The sequence below is a fragment of the Strix uralensis genome, chromosome 3 (assembly GCF_047716275.1).
Source record: "Strix uralensis isolate ZFMK-TIS-50842 chromosome 3, bStrUra1, whole genome shotgun sequence".
Lineage (NCBI taxonomy): Eukaryota > Metazoa > Chordata > Aves > Strigiformes > Strigidae > Strix > Strix uralensis.
Window position 1 is genome coordinate 4,540,803 of NC_133974.1, and position 21,092 is coordinate 4,561,894.

Sequence of the window (21,092 nt, forward strand, 5' to 3'; positions counted from 1 at the left end):
CAGTTATTAAATACTTTGCATAAAGCAAAAGTTTAGGAGAGTGACAGACCCTTTATAAAGAGGCCTGGGGTTGCCAGGCTTTGAGGTATCCCCTACTAGCTCCTCGGAAGTATGGCTTGACATAGGAAGACCTGTCCCATGTGCAGAATGATTAGATATCTGAGAGTCCACTCTGTCCAAATACATTGTAAAGGTAGTAACAGTGTCCTTCATAGGGAAGAAAATATGAAAGGAGGTAAAATAGGGAACCATCCTGAAATGTCAGACTGGTATCGCCAGCTCACAAGGCAAGAACAAAGGAGTCATTTGACAGAACTGAAGAGACTGAGTGGAAACCAAGGGGTGGAAATGCCTTTTCATACTTAGACCACAAAATACATTGCTTCAAGGAGTCATTGAGACCAAATATTAGAAAGACTTGAAGGATCAGATCTATATTACTGACAAATCTTATCCAGTTATACTAATAGATGGTAAAAGGAAAATACTGGCAAGGAGATGAAACCTTATGCTTTGAGGAGAAGCTAACCTCTAATTAGGGATTAAAATGAGGCTTTCATGGGATGGGGAGATCATCTCACATCCAGCTAACAGGGAGAAATTTCTTATACTGTGTTTGGAAGCATCTGGTTTTGAACAGCAGCTGGAAGAGTATACAGGATTAAATCAACCGCTGATCTAAATAAGTTGCTGGTTCTTATGTTCCAAAGCTGTTTTCCCCTCCCCTCTCCTTGTCACAAGTAGTTTATAATCTGAAAAGTAACATACAAATTAAGTAGTAATAACCCTTTTTAACATTTAGAGAGTGAGTAGGTTAAAACCGGAATTTTCCCAACACAGCTGCCTTGCACTGGAATTAGAGAGATTTAGATGTGTGCCCAGGCTGAATGGCCTTGCTCAAGTCTAGAAAGGCAGCCCGTGGTAGAATCAAAAAATGGACTGAATTAATAAAGTCTGTAAAGAGCTGGTAAATCCACAGGGAGAAGTACAGGGCAAGGTAGTAATTTTGCAGGAAGCAATAATATTTTAGCCTTAATATCATAACTTTATTGCAAGACCATTTGTTTGCCTATCTCTTACAATTCCTTTGACTATGAGATAATGGCTGGCTATTAGATCTATGGTTGCATTTTGCTCTTCTGTTGTCTTCAGGTGGCAAACTTTTGTTCACCGGTCCAGGACCTGTAGAACTGCATGCTCATTACATTCTGATATCTGATGGAGGAGAGCTCCAGGTGGGATCCCCTGAGGCCCCTTTCCGTCACAAAGCACACATCTATCTCTATGGAAGCCTCCATTCTCCACCATTATTTCCATATGGGGTCAAATTCCTGGCAGTGAGGAATGGGACCCTTTCCATTCATGGTGAGTACATTTTTTCTTCTCTTCAAAAGCAAAGTGCAAATGAATAAAAGAAAACAAAACAAAGCAAAAATATTTTGGAAAGAACTGAACAACAAAACAACTAAGTACATGGTCATGGATTTCTAATTACAGTTAAGTATTTGTTGAAATCAGGTTTTTGGGCCAGAACTTCATATCTTTGCATTCTCCATCAGACTCCTATTTCTGCAGTATCTTATGCATGAAAGTTCAGTGTTGTATCTCCATAAAAGCTCCCATAGTGAGAGCTGAGGCATTTTGAAAATCTGGACACCAAGAAGAAGATATATGGTATCAAATAGTTATGAAACACTGTCAGTCATTTGGGTGCCTAGAAGATGTTTGAATTTGTGCATGTCTGTCCACAAATGAAAATGTCTGTTTCTTGGAAATGACCTCAGATCTCTGTGGTGAACCATATGGATTTGCTCTGCTCCTAGAACAGGGTGTCCTTCTCCCCTCATCTCTCTCCATAACAACTGGGAAGTTCCCTACCCAAAGAGGTTATGGGTCTTGGGGTTTTCAAGAGAGGGCAGTCTGCCAGGTGGGTCCCATGGTGAGGCCAATGCAAAGCATGCTGCAGTCAGTAACCTGTGCCAGACGGGGTAGGGATGATACTTCTCAAAGCACCAGAAAAGTGCTCCTGGCAGTGTATTTTCCCCTCTTCCTCCATCTTTCCGTGCTGTGCTGGTATCCCAATGCCAGTGGTCTGTTTCTAGCATTAGGAGTACAGCTGGCATCTCTTTGTTTTCCTGGTGGTCCACACAGCATCACCTGCTCAGCCCAAGTTGTTGTCATTAATGATAAGTCCAGGGCTATGCAGAAAAACTGTGGCAATGCCAAGAATCTCCGTCCTAGATGCCCAGTCCTCTGCTCTAAGCACTGCACCTTTCTCTCAAAGGAAGCTCTGCAGGGCCAGAGCTCTATGTTCATACAAAGTGGAAGAGACAAGGGACTTAAAGGGCAGAAAGTGGCTGTGGATTTGTAGATGTTGTGGCATAGAAGAATTTAAATACAGAGCTTTTTTGGAAGGCTATGAAGTACAGGTATGAAATGGCCATTTCTTGGTGCAGTAGACTGGATATGGAATAAAGGTCCAAACAACATGAATCAGAATATTAGTGCAATGCATGCATGTCAAGCTCTTAATTAATGGGTTGTTTTTAAAGGCAGTATGTGTCATAGAGGAAAAAAATAAAAAGCCAATGTATCTGAATGCCTCATATCCCTCCCTTATGTTCTTGTGTGTCAACCTTCATATTGGTAGGCGTTCATACATTCATATCCTCTATCAGGGCTTGAACTTACACCCTGCTGGCCTACAGGCAGAAATGTTGCTTTCTGAGCATCACTGACAAGTAGGGCTCTCAGTCAAAAATGATGTCAGACACTGAGGGGTACAATCTGAGCACAGACAGGGAGTGAGCTGTACCGCTGTGTGGTAATCCTGGCAGTCCACAGGAGCCGAGCAAGGTCAGGAAGGGTCAGTTGCTGGAGTGGAGTCAGTGAACAGATGCTTTTCTGAATCAGGAGAGATCAGCGGAGGCTGGGGAAGGTGCTTCTGGCAGTGACAAGGGAGGTGGGCTGCACTACTCCCGAACGCCATGTCAGGTGCTCTTGATCACTTCATCGAGGCACAGCCAGGCTAATTTAGTGCTTGCAAATGGTTTTAATAATTTCAGTAAACTGGATTTGCAGAAGGGCAGAGCAATTCTACCCCATTTCCTAGAGGAGCTCTGTGAAGAATCGCTATTAGATCATCCAGGCTGAATTGAGTGTCCGTTACTCACCATTGAGTTTCACACAGTTATCCCAGCCTTGAGTTCAGTAGCTTGCATTAGATTAAAGCATGCCTTCCAGAAAGGCTTGGTCTTTGAGGACATCAAGGGAAATGGAAGCCAGCATTTTCTGTAGAAGCTTGTTCCAGGGGATTAATGTGGTTAATCATCCATTTTTTTTTTCTTTTATAGGAAAAGTATTAAAACAGCTGATTTGAATTTGCCAGATAACAGCTTTTGCTGCTTTGCTTTCTGTGTCTTCTCCTGCTACTTTAAAGTATTCTTCCATTCTTGGTTTGACCCCCGTAAGTCTGGACTTTATCCTTAAATTGTCAGCACTTTATAACAAGAGCTTTGTCTTCTTCATGCTATTTTGTTTTCTAGCAGTGTAGGAAGAGTCAGTAGCATCTCCTTGCGGCTGTGCCTCCTGTGCTGCTTCTCCTTTCCATTCTGAGCCTGTATCATCACTGGCTTGTTGACTCCATCCTCATGGACAACCCATGAAATTGTAGAGACAAATAAGGCAGAAGTATGTTTTAGTGTTACCTTGGCAATATGATGGAAGGAAGTAAACCTGGGTGTCCATGTCAGCACCCTCAAGGCATTTCTCACCGATATTTCATGTGATTTACTCAGTGCTGTAATTCCCAGCAGATTTTTCATTCCTGAGGAAATGAAAAAAGGTGATGTCTGCAACTCAAGCATTACTTGGATGGAGATATGTGGAGCCAAAGGTGGTTTGGCCCATTAGTGGAAACGTCTCTTGGTTTCAATTTCTTATTAATTCTTAGTGAAGAATTCTTATCAATTTCTTATTCAAGAAATCTAGACTAGCTATGAAGTCACTTTTAAGCTCTGCACTACACACAGTCCCAGTGCATGGCTGCAATTAAGGTTCATTCAAACCATGTAATCTGCAATTTAACATTGAAGCAGTAGAAGCCCACTAGAAAACAAAACCAAAAGGAGCGTGTTCTTTTGCTGGGCTCATATTGCTTACATGGAGCAGAAATATGCTGTTCTGTCTCCAATTTAGTACCAGTCTGGCCTGTGGTATAGAACAAATTGTTGAGCATGACAGCCTCTTTCATGTATGTATGAAAGAGGCTGACATGCTCAGCAATATAAATTTGTGAGATGCATATATATATACACGCATATATACGTTATCTCAGATCAAAATCATTAAATAAGCAGACTTCCAAATTCTCAGTTGTCTTGGTGAAGACAGGATGGAGCACATTTTAATTTCTTTTCTCTTTCAGACTGGGAAGTTTGGGGGATGCTCTGCAGCCATGGTTGAGTTCAGATTGTTTAGTAAGCGCTGTCAGCTCCTCACTTTGATATGTTAATATGACTAAGGGTTTCCCACAATTCCCTTGTGAGTGGCAGTCCTTTGCTCCGGTAGTTGTAGCAGACTGGGAAATTTCACTGTTGCCTTTGGCTTTAGCCAACTCCCCTGCCAGTCAGAGCGTGCCACCCATAAACTGCCTGTCAATCACACGTCAGTTTTAAAGGGGGTTTCAGTCAGCCAGGGCAACTCGACTTTTTGACAATGTAATTATGGCCCTTGCATCCGCAGTAGGGGCCTGAGCGGGGCTGAGAGAATTTTATTGATTGTTCAGAAGGGAAATTTATCACTGTCTCCAGCTCCATTCGTACTTTATTCCCTGAGAAACTCTCCTGACAAGCTTCAGGAGAGAAGTTTAACATGGTGGCCTTGGCTGTTCTTGCGCCTTTGTCCTTCCCAGGGAAACTGGACCAGAGACACCAGCAGATGCTGAGTGGCGGGCAGGGATGGGGTGCAGGGGCAGCATAAGTGGAGATGTTGCATCAATAGCCAGGGACACCTACCCTTTCTTTGTGACAGCCTGATTTTGTGGTCCCAACACTTATTATCGTGGATGGAAAAATTTTAAAGGCCTTTCCTGTTCTGTTCCATTTTTAGCTGGCCTGGGTAGAAGAGCTCATTATTCCATTGTACCCCCTCGAAACAGACTGTGCCTCTTCCCAGAAGAAAACCAGGGCTTCTGCTGTGTAACTAGCTGAAACTTTGTCAGTGCCAACACTGTGATGATGTGGGACATGAACATATGATCCTGTTCTCGGCATTTTAACTAATAATGTACACCTCTCCAACTAGAAGGAAGAGGCTATGCTTCAGATTAAATAACATGCTACATTCACTTTGTCCAGACTGTGAAAGCGGTGTGATAAAGAAAAAACAATGTCCAGAGAGTTTTGGTTTAATACCATACCTATTTATAATCAGCATAATTAAAATAGAGATGTCAGTGGTCATTTCAATCTCCTGGGTAGTCCTGCTGCAAAGAATGTCCCTGCACTTGCAATGGGTGCTGACTGTGGAAGATGACACTACTGAGGCAATTCTGCACTTCTTCTATCCCAGACTTCTCTGCAACCAGAACAATCTTATATATTTTCAGGGTTAGTTCAGGAAAAAAGTACTTTTTATCAGTTGAACCAATTATTAATTTTAATCACTTTAATCAATAATAAAACACAAAATATTTGTGAGCTGTGCACTGTGCTCTACAGAGTCTGTGCATTCCTCAAGAGATCAAACATTTAATCAAATGCTTCTTGCTTTTCCTCTATTAAGCAGTGTTATGTATCTGTGCTGAGTTTGAGATTAAGAGATCATAGACAACATGAGAGAATTTGTTCTGCTTTTCTCACATATTAAAAAGAAAATCTTCCCAGGAGAAAAAAAAAATGAAAAAAAATATGGAGCAAGGGGATTCAAGATAGGGTGCAGAGATCTGTTAGAGATAAGATGTGCTTTTTTACCTTACTGAAATCTTCATTTTTCAATACATGTTATTTTCCACTAACTGAAACCATTGATTTACACACCCCTGTTACACAGTGATCCTTTTTCCCTCTCTGGGGTCGCTTCCATAGGTTGCTTTTCCTTAGATGCTAGTTATTCTGTGTGGTGGTTGCAGGAGGCTTTTTGCCTTCTGTGATAGCATTTTTCCTTTCAAGACCTTGACTCTAACATGATGCATTAAAGCAGATGGCTCTTGAACAGAAGGCTAAGCTGCCTTGAATCCCCTTGTGTTCACTGGGGGTAAGAAACTGCACTTAGGCACTTCCCATGGAGTAACTAATGTACAATGACTTGTTCCTTCACTTTCTTATTCACAAATATAAGATGACCATTAGATTTTAAAGACCTAGCAGATGGGGGGGAAAAAAACAGAGAGCTGTGTTCAGGGAAAGCTGCTGTGTCTTTCACAGCTTTACTTTCTTCCTAACAGAAATGAATCTATCATCATATTTGATTTAAACTTAAATCAGTTGCTTTGTTTTTCGGTGTTAATCTTAATGAGGAAAACATGAGATGTAAAGTTGACTGAAAGATGGGCAATAATATATATATAATATAATATATATAGACTATAGCTAATATATTAGTTTGTGTTTCTTGACAGAGGGGAGGTCTGTGGGTTGCTACAAATGTGGAGGCTTTCTGTGGGATGAAAGAGTCATCTCTTTGAAACCTTTGAATATAATGAAATACCCCTTCCAATTCTGGCCCCAACTACAACCAGGAGATTGGCTGGAGGAAGAGAAGCAACCAACAACAACATCAGAGTGAATTTCCACCCCAGATGGGAGAAAGCCTGCAAAGTTTGGCAAGCTGAGAAGCCTGGACCCAGATCTGGGTTTTCTTAGGGCTTCAGGCTGAGCCAGGCAGGGACCCTCCGTTTGGGCTCATCTTCACTTTTCCAGCATGTCTAATTCTCTTTCATCGCGTGCCGGGGATGTAGTGAACTGATCTTAGCATTTAAATGGTCGTGCCGCCCCGTGTACCCGCTCCTGCGGGCAGACATTCCCCGTCTCGTTCGGCAGCAGCGCGGGAGATTAACTGGCAATAATGCAAAATGTTAACAGCTGTGTGCAGCTCGCGATGGGATCGCGCAGTAGTTGGCTGCTGCATTTGAAGCTGTTTGTTCCTGGTGTCAGTTTAAAGAGGTTTTCCTGCATGGCACCTTTGGTTGTGAGCTATTTTCAGGTACGGAACGTGGGTTTTGTATCAGGCTCACTGGTTTATGCAAAGGCATTGCAGGAGCTGGGAAAATCTTTCCCCTTCTTTTCTGGACTGATGTGACTTAACAAAGTGACTGGGTAACCTCTGATTAAAGGAAATGTTTGCATTTATGGGGCAGAACACAGGGAAGGTACTTTTTCTGTGTTGTAATGTGTCAGAAAAGAGCAACAATGAGAGTTTTCCTAGACCTGTTTAATCACATAGCCCCTCCCATCCTCAATAACACACCCCTTGCTTTCTTGAGGGTACTGTTCGAAAATACTTTGGTGGAAATGCTTTAAGGTGAAAACTGTAGTTTCACGAAACATTCAGCAGGACTAGGTCACTTTCAAGGATATTTCCTACTGGAGAAAATAAAAATTATTCACTTTGTCCTCTTGTTTGAATGATGTCAGATTTTTTTTCCCCACGCAGAGAAGGAAAGAGTGTTTAATTCTATCATTTTACTTTCATTTGAACTTTCATAGTATTATTTTTAATATTATATCTGCTTCATATCAACATTTCTACACTAGTGAAATGCAATATTTTTACAAAATAAAATTCAAAACCCCTAAACCCCTAAAGTGACAATAGTCAAAAAAGTGTAATGGTTCCAAAAGTAATATTTTTGTGGAATTTTTATTCTGTGGAAGATGTTGAAAGTTTAGCCTCATTTGAATTTGGAGTGAAATCACAACTAGCTAGTTGTAGACTCGGATTTCATCCTCCAGAATGCTCTTATAATGGGGAAGCCTCACCCCTATTTTACATGAGAGGTGGAAGAAGTCAGAGAGATACTGAAGTTGTGTCTACATTGGGCCTTGGATGAGCAGGCCACCAAGAAGGTTAAAAGCTGATGTTAAAAAGCTGAGCTGTGATTCATCTTGGCACTTTCACAGTGCTTGAACAGAAAGTAACTGCTAGAAAATTTTGCATGTCCTCATGTTTCAGTGGCAAGCTCAGCCTTGAGCAGTACCGCAATCCCCTGCCCTGGTGGTATGCAGCATCAGAATCTCTCCATGAAGGACCTCAGCCCAGAGCCAAGCACATGATAGTGCCACAAGTGAGACGGCACAGGATGGCTTTGTGCATAACGACCCATGTGAGGGGACTGATTAGGTCCAAATTTCCTGTCCCAGTCTGCCCATTGCTTGTGTAAAGCTTCTGCCTGATGCTGGGTTTGATCCCACACAATGGGGATGTCAGACAAGCCATGGTTTGAGCCCATGCTCAAATTCAATCTAAAATACCCAGTGTGATCCTGAGCGCCCAGCACCGAGGCTGCTGCAGCTTGCCTGTGCAGCAGTCAAAAAGCTGAAAAGCTCTTGGGTGTCCTAAGGGATAATAAGCAGTTATAAATTGGAGAGGACCTCCTATTTTACCTTAAGGCATGAATGAAAAGCTTTCTGCACTGGCTGTGGTGGGAAGTAGCAGGAAAGCTGTCTGCATCTCCACAGGAGCTGCCCACACACAGCAGTTTGTCCTGCAGGATTGTATGGGGGTGGAAAGATCTCCCAGTCTTTCGGAGAAGTCCCAAAGACATTCCTGTCTTTCAGAGATGCAGAGCAGGAAAAAACCCTGACTCCTCTCATTGCAAAATGAGCTAGAAACATTGTGCAACTGCTTAGGGAATATACCTAGGACTGGAATTAACAGAGAGCAAAAGTAAGCTGGAAACATTCAAGTCCAGAGGGCTGAGGGCTCATGGTTTAGGTGGATGTTTTTAAACATGTGAAAATGGAGGAAAACAGCTCTTATTCTTCCTTTTCTGATTCCCTACGCTTGATAGCCAGTGACAGGACTATAGACACTGCAAGAGTGAGGTAGCTGTGACAGTTTTTTTAAGAAGTCTTCATCAAATCCAAGGTTCATGAGAGAATTTTTCCAGGTTGTTAATTAAGGATTTGGGACTTTAAGGTCCATCTGACCATAGAGAGCTGCAGCAGCACAGCTGTGTGTTAGCTTGACTAAGGAGGCTTTCTGGAAAATATTTTCTATTCCTTTTAATTTAAGGAATTTTATACATCATAATTTTTATGGCTTGTCTTATTAAATGAAACAGCAGCAGCAAAAAGTATCTGTCCTGGATCTGAAAATATATTTTAAAAATATCTCTTTTCTGAAGCACCCATTTCCAATGCCTGTATTGCCATTTATCACTTTGACATTTGGAAATTTTAGGAATGGCCAAGCTAAGATTGAGTAGGCAGTGCAATTTGGATAGGGAAAAGGGAATAATAAGGGATTATGACAGTGGAGAGGAAGCTGGATTCCTCAGGCAGTCTGACACCTGAAATGCTGCAGTAAATTGTGTTGTGTTATATTACTGGAGACTATATGGTGGTGGGTTTTTTTTTTTCTTTTCTTTTATCATAGATATAATCCATTGAGTTACATTTTTAACTCTGTCTCTTGCAAAATTATTTTCTTTTGGGGGAATACTTGTTTCTTTTTGCTTTGTTTGTGGCAATTGAAAGATTTTATTCTAATTTACACTGAAGATTTAGTGTAGCTGCAACAGATTGACAGATTATCTGCAGTATAACTTGTATAGTCACCGTAAATAGATTGTGTGTCTGAGCCCTGCAGTTCTTGTAAATTCCTTTTGTGGTATAAAGGGATCTCATTACCGCAACTTTAAAGTGCCAATGAACTGTCAAAAGGTGTAAAAGAGCTTTATAGTTTGTCAACACTACAAACAAAGTGTGTGTTCATAACCCAGGTTAATTAATTTGAGGTAAATACCAGCGAAGAGAAGATGCAGCAGGATCCTGACCGTGTGTGGAGGAGAAGGGTTCAAATCCTGCTGTCCCATGCCAGAAAAAGCAGATTGTTTAAAACATTTAAATAATTTCTGGGAGAAAAGACCAACAGTCCCATAGCATGCTTAGGGCTGGAACTCATCCTCCTAAAACCCATTTAAGGGGTCTAGTTTCTATCAACACTCCCATGCATAAGGCAGACTCTCCAGTTCTCCCTGTCTCTGCATGTGCCTCACGCTGGTTGCTGTCAGGCTTAGTTAGGAGGTTCTCTGGTTATCTAAAGTTAGGTGAAAACATATACTTCAAAAAGTCTTGTTTTCAGGTCAGGAGCATCTGTTTTCCATCTAAGCAACATGTCGTCTAGTCACATAAATTCTTAAATCTGGACTATCCCATAGATTTAAGGTGGAGTCCATCTAAATAAATAGAAATGTGTGAAAGGCAAAAGCTCCTTTCAGAGCAAGCTGGTGGCTAGGGAAATCATTAGGCAGTGAGATCTGGGATTTCAAATGCCTTCTGGTTGCCCCTGGAGTAAGAACACAAATATTTCTGCGGATGCAGAGTGCAAGAGGATAAATCAGACACACAAGAGTGACTGTGCTTGGTACACTTCAGGGAAGGACTGTTGTACCTTGAAGCGGCATGTTCTGGAAACAAACAAACAAAGCTGAAAGATTATGGCCAGTAACTGAAAATGCTGGAAAAAACAACAGCACCACAGGACAGCCTTATGGAAGAAGCTGAGTTGGAGAATGAGAAGACCTAAAGACTCTCTCTAAGTGTGTCACCATTGGATTGATGTGTTATAGATGTGTGAGAAACTGCTGACCACAAATGATTAGGAGAGGTAAGCACACATTTTGTTTAAATACAGACTGACCCCAAGGTAGCGTGTGAGTTGGGAAGAGAGTTTGAGACAAAGAGGAGAAGCAGAGGTGGAAGTTGAGAAACTCATGGGGAGAAATATGAAGGCATATATAACTGATGATGTTCAGATGACACAACACCCAAAGTACAACTTGGCTGGAAGAAAGAAGAGGTACCAGTGGCCTTATCTGAAGTGAAAGAGAAGTCAGGAGTCCAAAGGAGCATTCTTCAGAAGGAAAACAGTAGACAGAAAAAGTACAGATTGAGGGAAGGCTTAGAAAAAGGTAGACCATGAAGTGGGATCTGTGCAGCAGAACCTGACAGGAAGACCTGGGAGCATAAAAGGAGACATGGAGGCTGAATCTGTGGATGGAATAAATGAGAGCTTGGGCAAACCAGGCTGAAAAAATCACTCTGCCTAAGGTTGCCTGCTGAAGACACATACCTTCACAAATCAACTGGAGAAGCAGTTGAGCAGTCAGTTTCCTCTGCCCATGCCCCATACATTCCTGAAGGTATGTGAGGAAGAGATGTAGTGGTCTGGGAGATGTGACATCAGACTGAGACACAGAAAGGAGGAAGAGAACAGGTTCGAAGGAATTACAGAAGAAAAGGCAAGGCTGTGAGATTTATGTGTTGACTGGAATCACCCTCTGGGAGAGATTGGAAGAGGTGAAGGACAGGAGATGTAAGAAGCTGAAGAGAAAGAAGCAGTGGATCAGCAGGAATAGAAGTGTGCAGGCACTGGCTGTTGGAGGGTGAAAAAAGTATGAAGTTTAATGGATCACTCTCAGTTCAAACCAGAGTTGTCTGGAAAGTTATTTCCTGGAGGATGAGAGACTGGTAACACAAAGTAACTGCAATATCAGCATCTCATGGTCTTCTGACAGAGAGTTGGAGGTGTCTCAGGGGGCTCTGACCTCCTCTTTTGATTTTGATCTCCTTCTTGGACCAGGGCAAACTAACCACTTTTTGGTTTATCTCTTTGAATTGACTCAGTTTCCCTTTTTTGTAAAATGGTACAAGACATTCATGTAGATGCAATTCAGCCACCTGCCTCTGCAGCTAATATCTGAACAGTGAGCAGTAACCAAAAATGCTAACGAGTCTTAACTTTTGTTTTTCAGATGTGCTAGATTATTCCCAGCTGGAATAGGAGACTTAATTTGTGAGAAAGTGGGCTGGCTCAGAAGAAACTTACTTCCCAGCTTTATCCCAGATACTTGTGTAACCCCAAACAAACCACTTAACTCTTCATCTCCTCAGCACCTTCCTTTGTGTACAATGAAATTAATAACTTTATTTGTGGAGGCCTCACCCATGTTTGCATGGAGTGATAGTCCTAGGCTCCTCAGGTCAATGAATGCTGTGGAAGGACTTGTCTATATCCAGTGGAGATACTCCCATTAGGTCTGGCCCTAGCTATCTGCATGTGTGGAGTATCTAGCATGGTAGGCCTTACTTTAATACAAATAATAGATTACAAACTATGCACCTCCTTTGGTGACCAGTGTCAATCCAAGTTTCTGTTCTGGTGGAAGCTGGGAGACATTTTAAGGTAGTGGGCAAGAGGTGATTTTTTTCATAAATGTACAAGGAGTGAGTAAACTGAACACTTCAACACTTCATAACTGTCCAGTCTGACAAACAGAGACTTTGAAGAAGTTATTTTGTCTGAAGCAAAATTTCCCACTGGGATGAGGAGTGGGATCTGGAGTGGCCTTTCTCAGCTGAGATCAATACCACTGCTTTTTTTTTCTCTGCCCCTCTCCCTTTCTGCTCTGCAGTGCCGGCAGAAAGACTGGACATGTGCTCAGTGTTATAAATGAGAGGGGAGAATCAGCGGTCGGGGGAGAACAGGTCCGTGCATCAGTTCAGACCCAAGGAAACTTGTAGCTTTGTGGAGGCAGCCACTGGTTCGGGCAGCTGGAGTTTTCAAGGCTCCTTGGCCACTGAAGTGCTCCTGAGTCACTTTGGAGTAATCCACTTGCCTGAATTAGGAGACAACTCTCCTGTGCCTGTAGTGGGACAGAGACACTCTCCAGAAGGTGATTCAGAGTGTATAGCCTCCCCATTGACTATAGGACGTGTCTCCTAATTAATTAGTTTACAATTGCCTCTCTCTATCCTGTAGTCATTTTTTATTTTTTTCCAAAACCCTCTCTTTCAATATTTCCTATTGTAGCAGTTTCTGCTTTCAAAGCTGGGTGATCAGAGATAGCTCTTCAACACCCAGTTTAAATTTTCAACACCCCTTGAGGTACCCAAAATACACCTGGAAGAGGAAATAATATTCATGTCTTTTGTAATTGGAGGAATGTAAATAATGACCTAATTTATCTAAACATACAACACCCAGTACAATCTACAGGTGTAAGAGCATCAGATTCATCAGATTATTTTGGAGACTGTTACATAGTAATTTAACGTGTATGGCTATGCCAAATTAAAGCAAGTCAGTTAAACACCTCACTCACCTGGACAGCTCAGATGTTAAGTGTGTACTTAAGCACTTCGTCTGATGTAGACAGACTTTATTGTAATCCTGGAGATAAGAATACCCTGACATACCTTGCTGAGTTTGCTGACTTTTGACGTGATTCTGAGACATTTCTGTAAAGGTCAAATTGTCATCTCTGGTTGAACCACTTAGGACTAGGCAAAATCAGTTAGTGAAGTCATATAGCATCCTACATAGATTTATGAAATGTTTTGTGGTAGGGGCTGCAAGGAATTAAATTTATACTATTTTTCTTCTTCTCTGCTTGACATAGAAAAGAGCGTGGCATTGTACACATCAGAATTGCCTTGTTCTTAATTTTGCCAGCTCTATACAAGACTGCATCTTCACATCATGCTTCCAAAAGGAAGCGTAAATCAGGGTCCTGCTGCCAAGATGTTCCTTATGCTATGATTTGTGATTAATTCACTTTGGAAGTTGTTTTCACCTCCTTTGAATTTCTGGGTTGCTATTTGATAACATGGTTCTGCTCTGCTCAGTATTTAAAGGTGTTTCTGTCGAGTCATTTAGTAAAATGTTCAATTCTTACTTTGCCTACAATGGCATCTAGAGTCTAAAGGCTCTGTCCTGTCTCTTTAACGTGAAGGCACTTCTGCCTTAGATCTCAAGATGTGTTTTTTTCCCAATCTGAGCTTAGTTAATTATTAAAAATGAGTTCAATAATTAAGGAGTTATACAGATTCATCTATTTTTCAGTACTTTTGAGTGTTTCTGCTTGCAGTACTTTTTTGGTGAAGTAATAATTTAAATATATTGCAGCTGTTGGTCTTTTAAATCTTCTACTCTCGAACAAGTCATTTATTTACCTGTTGCACAGTCCAGTCCCAACCACTGAAGGTTATTTTATGAACCCTGTATGTTTCGTCTGAAATAGAGTTTGTTTTCAAGGGGAAACAAGAAAGAGGGCTCTGGGCTTCCAAAGGGTGGTCCTGCAGACACACTGCAGAGGCAGAGGTCTTCATTCCAGGGAACCCCCCTTAGGTATTCATGATCTTTGTAGAGAGCGTGTTGGTTCTTTGAAGGAGAGAAGCTGGAAAAGACCTCTGGGAAAGGAAGGTTGTCTCCTAGCTGGAGATTATTCTCTCCTGAGATGTTCATCAGCATATTTCACCTCCCCATTCAAAAGTTGGGAGTAGAAGTGCCTCTGAAAAGTGGTGTGCCCTATCCAATCAGCCAACCCCTGGTAGGTGAGCAGAGCCCTTGAAACTTCTTCAAGGAGCAGTAGCAATTTGATTTGTCTGTCTGCCATCTGTTTGGCTGCTCATTTACCTGAGTGTTAAAGGACCATTTCAGGCACTCTATACTATCCAAGGTATCTATGTAGGTCTGGCAGATAGGACACACATCTTATGCCAGACCAATGCCTTTCTGGAACAGCAGCTAGAGGCCAATTGTACATCAAAAATGACATGTTTAGGTACCTGAAACCAACCCACAGTCTCCAAACTAAGTCAAGGCAATTGCAGGCACCACCAGTGACAGTGACTATGGGGCTTGGTGAGTGCTGTACTTTTTTTCAAGCTATCTTCATTGGATACTGAAGTTGGAGAACATGAGAGTTGCACGTTTTCCTATAGTTGGAACTATGTGAGATATAGGTCGCAATGTTATACCTACTTTCAAAAAACTAACCAGCTGTAATTTTTTTCTAGAAAGGAGAATGGGTGATTTTAAACACCAATGGGTGATGACTGCTCAAGGAACAGTGTAGTACTTTTGTGTGTGAGTGTACGAGGGGCTTCCACCAAAATCATGGGGTTAGGAATATGTTATAGTTAAGACAAAGAAGTCTCAGTTATGGTCCCTCCTTTGTGAACTGACCATGAAAGTATTGCTGACAAAATCCTGTGGGTCACTCGTGCTGCTTAGAGTAGAGGAGAATTGACTTACAGATGTTGTTGTATGTGGGAATATAAATGGGAAGCAAGGAAAGAACCAATCTGCTGGAATTTTTTTTTTCCTAACAAAAATATACTAAAAGTATTGGAAATTGGAAGTAGATCTTACACATACAAAGAAATATCCCACCCTGCCTAAATCATCAGGAAAAAGGCAAAACAAACTGTGGAATGGGAGACAGAGAGAGAGTCTGGGAGGATGCAGTAAGAAGTCAAAAAATAAAAACAAAACAAAAAACAAGGAATGTCTGGGTACCTTGAATACTCTTCTTTTAGAAGAAAAAACAACTTGAGAAGATTTTCCTTAAAAAATTTTGTTTCAGAGCTTGGAAGTGGAAAAAAAGCCTGAAACAAGCCTTTTCCATTAGAGCATATTTTGAATGCAGAACAGTGGTTTGCACCTCTTAATGACAAGAGTCATTGCCCAGCAGTGATTTTATAATGGTTGCTGTAGTGTGTGTGTGACAGATGTACACAATGGAAGTCAGTGGTGTGTCTGGTCACAGATGCACTCAGACACACACTCTAACACATGGACACAAATCAGTACTATAAACAAAAAGTCCAGAGCTGGAGAAAAATTGTATGCTGCTCAACATGCAGATGGCTGCTGTCAGTCGTTCGCTTTTATGTGAGTCCTAAAAATTCATGAGATTCACTCAATGAAAGAAGGTAAATCAATAAAGATGATGAGACTGCTGCTAGTAAAAAGATGCACATAGAATGAGATCAAGATGGTTTTTTTTGAGCTTGCTAAAGCTGTGTTGAGCATGAGGTCTCACCAGGAAAATCTTTGATGACTGTGCTCATGAATGGTGCAAGGTGGGCTTTGGCTATGTCTACATTAGAAAACAGTATGGTCCAGTAGAAGCAGATCTGTAGAGCGAATGATATAGGGGCTGGGGATGCAGTGTCCACATTGTATGTGTTTTAGGGGCTACTATAGAGTCATTCTAGTCTGGTTCCTTTAGTGTCTAAAGTGTATTATATGTTCTATTGGATTACAGCTTCTGCATTAGTTTCATCTGAAGGAAATCCATTTGATGCATTCCCAGTTCCATGATATGAACTAAGGCACATTAAGTGAAGGATATCTTGGGAGTTTTGCTTATCTGTAAATTGAGAAATTTCAAGTCTGATTTAAGAAAAAAAGAAAATATAATAATCCAGAAATATCTCAGATAGGTTTAGATGCCCATCATTGACAAACAGAGCAGGTGCTCAAGTTGACAGACTATAAAGACCTGATTCTTTCTTATTCTGCTGTGAATTCACTGAATTGGAGGTGCTACTTTTTATTTCCATCTTCATTAAGGAAAAGATTGGGACACTGGAGTATAAACAATGAGAAAGTGAAACAAGATATGGAAAGAGAAAAACTTGCTTAAAATAATTTGAAAATGATTTATTGAATGCAACCTCTACTCTCAGTGATTTCTGGTGTTATTACTTTTCTATAGCATAACCAGGGAGGACAGTAACTTGCTGTGGGCTAAAGGTAAATTATGATCTATTCCAAAGGAGGGAAGGAAAAACATACTAAATGTGGGTGTGTGAGGCACATACTGTCCCCTGATGGTGTTCGGTGTGTTGGATCTCACTGGACCAATTTGTTCCAAAGCCTGCTAGGGAAAAAGAAATGTCAAGAGTTAAAGCAAACTTCATGAAGTGAAGAAGGAAGGGTGAAATGGCAAGATGTTTCATTGCCAGGGCTGTTGTACACAGACTTGGTAGTATGTCCACTGAAGAGGAGGGAATTTGGGAAACTGCAGTTGCCACCTTGCTATTGCCTTCCAGTGGTGACCTCAGTTTGCTGATGCAGTGGGCTTTTCTTCATCTTGCAGTTGGTCTGACCCATATATACACACTGCTCACCACACCTACATCCCATTCCCATCCCCAGGGATGTTACGTGACCTTCACATCAGCTGTACCTTAAAGTTAAAAATATATTTTCAGGTCTATCCAGATTAAGGTCTCACCAAGGATGTTTCAGCAGTCTATTCTGAGATTCAAGTTTTATGGAAAAAAATCCCCAAAGTTGCAGCATTAAAATAGTATGGGATGTTATTTCTGCTTTTGAATAAAAAAAGATGAACAAATTATATTCATATAAAATGTTTAAGCCACTTAACCCAAGATTTCAAAAAAATGACCCCTCATTTCAGATCCTTCACTGGAGACAGTTTCAAGATGACCTCATGTTGCTAGCTGAGCAATCTGTACACACTCTTAAAAGTTTTTGAAACTGGTGATATTTGTCTTTTCATATCTCACTGAAATGTTATTAATAGAAGCATGTGTTTTTGTGAATGCAAGTTACTTGTGGGCCTAGATTCACTGGATGTTGTTTTGGACACTTGACTGGGGAATCTGATAATTCTAAGTGCTTTTTGAACTCAGAGAAGGATGATGGTCCCTGCAAAGACTACTCTTCTCCGTTGGTTATAAAGGGTGTTTAAGAACAGGCTGTTTCTCACATAAGGATGTCAGTTCTGGGGGAAAGAACCTGAACCTCAGCTCCCACTGCCTGTTGAGCAAACTTCTTTCCAGCATGTTTTTTCGGCTTTTTGGGACCAATAAAGACAAAAGATATGAAATGAAGATGTTGTTTAGAAAGAGTTGCATTTCTGATCCAGATCAGTCTGATTCACCATCAGAGAGGGACCTGGGGGTGTTGATTGACAGCTGGCTGAACATGAGCCAGCATTGTGCCCAGGTGGCCAAGAAGGCCAATGGTATCCTGGTTTGTGTTAACAATAGCGTGGCCAGCAGGGACAGGGAAGGGATCTTACCCCTGTACTCGGCACTGGTAAGGCCGCACCTCGATTCCTGTGTTCAGTTTTGGGCCCCTCACTACAAAAAGGACATTGAATGACTCGAGCGTGTCCAGAGAAGGGCAACAGAGCTGGTGCAGGGTCTGGAGCACATGTCGTATGAGGAGCGGCTGAGGGAACTGGGGGAGTTTAGTCTGGAGAAGAGGAGGCTGAGGGGAGACCTCATGGCCCTCTACAGCTACCTGAAAGGAGATTGCAGAGAGCTGGGGATGAGTCTCTTTAACTAAGTAATAAGTGATAGAACAAGAGGGAAAAGACTCAAGTTGAGCCAGGGAAGGTTTAGACTAGATATTAGGAAGTATTTCTTTACAGAACAGGTAGTTAGGTGTTTGAATGGGCTGCCCAGGGAGGTGGTGGAGTCCCCATCCCTGGAGGTGTTCAAGAGGCGGGTTGACATAGCACTTAGGGATATGGTGTAGTTGGGAACTGTCAGTGTTAGGTCAATGGTTGGACTGGATGACCTTCAAGGTCTTTTCCAACCTAGTCGATTCTGTGATTCTGTGATCCAAGCAGATGTTCACAAATACTCTTTTGTAACATTAATCCCATCTCTCCTACACAACATCAAGAAGAAATGAATGACTGTGGGATGAACCAAGTGAGGCAGTGTTTTCTAAGCACACTGCTCCTGATTTTTTATGTTGATTGACCTGTTTTTTAAATTTTTTTTCAGGCTGGATGCCCAAAGTATCTTTAACATGCTTGAAATCATCAGCTCATGTTAATGACACACGATTAGTGCTCCAGGAACCTGTTGACTGGCAACCTGGTGACAAAATTGTGGTGGGGCAGACAGGCCTTGGAGATGCACAGCAGCAAGAAGAAATGGCTGTTATTGAGTCTGTGAACAACACGGAGCTGTACCTTAGGTCACCACTCAGGTATCCTTTCAAGGGCCAAGGGGATTTCTATAGCAGAGAACTAAACCAGAGGAAAATTTGGTCAAAGTGAGGATTTGATGTTTCCTTGGGACATAATAACTATATAAATCCCTTTAACAAAGTTAGTCAGAGGTATTTCAGTTCCTCTTAAAGCTAGTGGACGTTCAATCCCTAATGTTTCTGACTATGCTTAAATTCTGTATCATAACCATGAACTGAGAAAACCTTTGAAGCAGAAAACACCCATGGTCAGCACAGTCCAGTGGCCTCAGCCTAGGGTTGGCAAAGAAATTTACTCCATAGTTAATTTCTTGAGAAAGTGAATATTTTTTTCACAAAAAGTGTCTGACTTCATTAAAAAAAAAAACCCAAAACTTCCCTTTTTGGATGATTTGCTTAAGGTGATTAACAACACACTCAAAGTGAATTATTTCAGTTTGGAAATAATGCTTCCATGTTTCCAGTGAGTAATAGTTTCACTGCTTTATGTTCTCTTTGTCTTCTGTGAGTGGAGATCTTGGTCAAACTGTACTTCTTATCATCATCACGTGAAGCGCCAGTGTTGAAATGTGTTATCTATTTGGGAGGCAACCCAACTCCAATGCCTAGGAAGATTAACGGTATCATTTTTGGAAATATTTGGGGCTTGAGGAAGAAAGTACTGATATTTTTCACCAAAATATGTTTTGGAAAGATGATGGAAATTCAATGACTGAAATATTTAGGTGTAAATATACATAATCTAGGGAAAATTTATGAGCTTGAGAGACAAAAAGATAAAAAAAAAATCAACCAAAGAAAAATATATCCAGCCCACATATGCGGACACATTGGATATGCCACTGTCCATGGTGAGAAGAAAACTGAACCCAGCTCTGAATTCGAAAGTTGGAGTCATAAGCTTAGGGTAAACATCATTCTTGCCATCTGACAGGTGTAGATGCTTTTGTGTCTTTTTTATGTCTTTCCCTAGGTACTCCCACAGTGTTGAAGATGGATGGGTGAATGGCCAAAGCCTGCCTTTGAGTGCTGTGGTGGCAGTGATTAGCAGAAGGGTGGTTGTTCAAGGAAATGTCACAATGGAGAGGATGTCACACCTTCGACAGTGTGCAGAAGCAGCTGTTACAAGAGGTGAGGAGGTTTTTTCTTACAGAAACATTCTGAGGAGGAAAATTACTCCATTAAAATCACATCGTGGTATCACTGTGTATTAGTAATCTTTTTTAATAGGATAACTTTGAGACATACCAGTGCCAGGAAAGAGAGTTTATCTTTCCAAACATTGTTTGACATTGAAGTGTGAAGTCTTGGGAGTTGAACTGCATTTCATGGTAATATCTCCAATGTATTATTTTCAAATTGTTGTTTCAAGCCATCTTGGGAAAGACCCTTTAGTTCTGCCTGAGCCTAAGGGTGTAGAAAAGAAAGTATCTTCTGAAAACATGTTTCAGTGTACATAATATATTAAATTTTTAATTGTGTTTACTGTTTAGTCACTTTGAGAAGAAGGAAAAACAAAACAGCCCAATGCTGTTTGTACTCTTTAGTGTAAAATATTGAGATGTTGTTTAGTGTTTAAGGGATACCAAGAAAAAATAATGGGTGATGGTTTCTTGTAGCATATAATAACACTGGTGAAACAATGTTAAGTATCTCAGTTCTCCTTTAGTTTTACCTGTGTGAAATGCCATGAAGGTTGACAGGTGGCTTCCTGATTTACACCAGCTGATGAGGAAGCAGAATCAGACACAGTGATTATAATTTGAGGAGAGTTAGGTTATCCGGCAACCCAGGTGTAAGGTTTCCTTTAAAAATAAAATGCCTTGGGCTTTCAGACTGTGACACAAGACTTCATTTGATATCCAGCAGCCAACTGCTTCTATTACTCATGGATTTATGGTCCATTTTCTGTGGAACTCATAAATATAGGCTCTGAAATGTGCTAACCGTTTGAGGTTTTTATTTGAGTTAAAAGATAGGAGGATTTCACAGAGGAGGCACCAGAAGGTGAGTGAGCAGTGTTTTTTTTGCAGTTAATTTACCTTCTTTAAATGAAAAATGAGCATTACTGAGCATAACCAGGCAGTGCTGGAATTTGAGATCCC

The 21,092-nt window shown here is 41.2% G+C and overlaps 1 protein-coding gene across 1 annotated transcript in view; it reads left to right on the forward strand.

The window, feature by feature from the left end:
* Positions 1-21,092, forward strand: part of PKHD1 (PKHD1 ciliary IPT domain containing fibrocystin/polyductin) — a 271,278-nt gene that overhangs the window by 103,435 nt on the left and 146,751 nt on the right. The window contains exons 37-39 of the mRNA XM_074861360.1: positions 1,153-1,365; positions 18,780-18,987; positions 19,961-20,118. Of these exons, the coding sequence (XP_074717461.1) occupies positions 1,153-1,365; positions 18,780-18,987; positions 19,961-20,118 (579 nt within the window). The remainder of the gene's footprint in view (positions 1-1,152; positions 1,366-18,779; positions 18,988-19,960; positions 20,119-21,092) is intronic.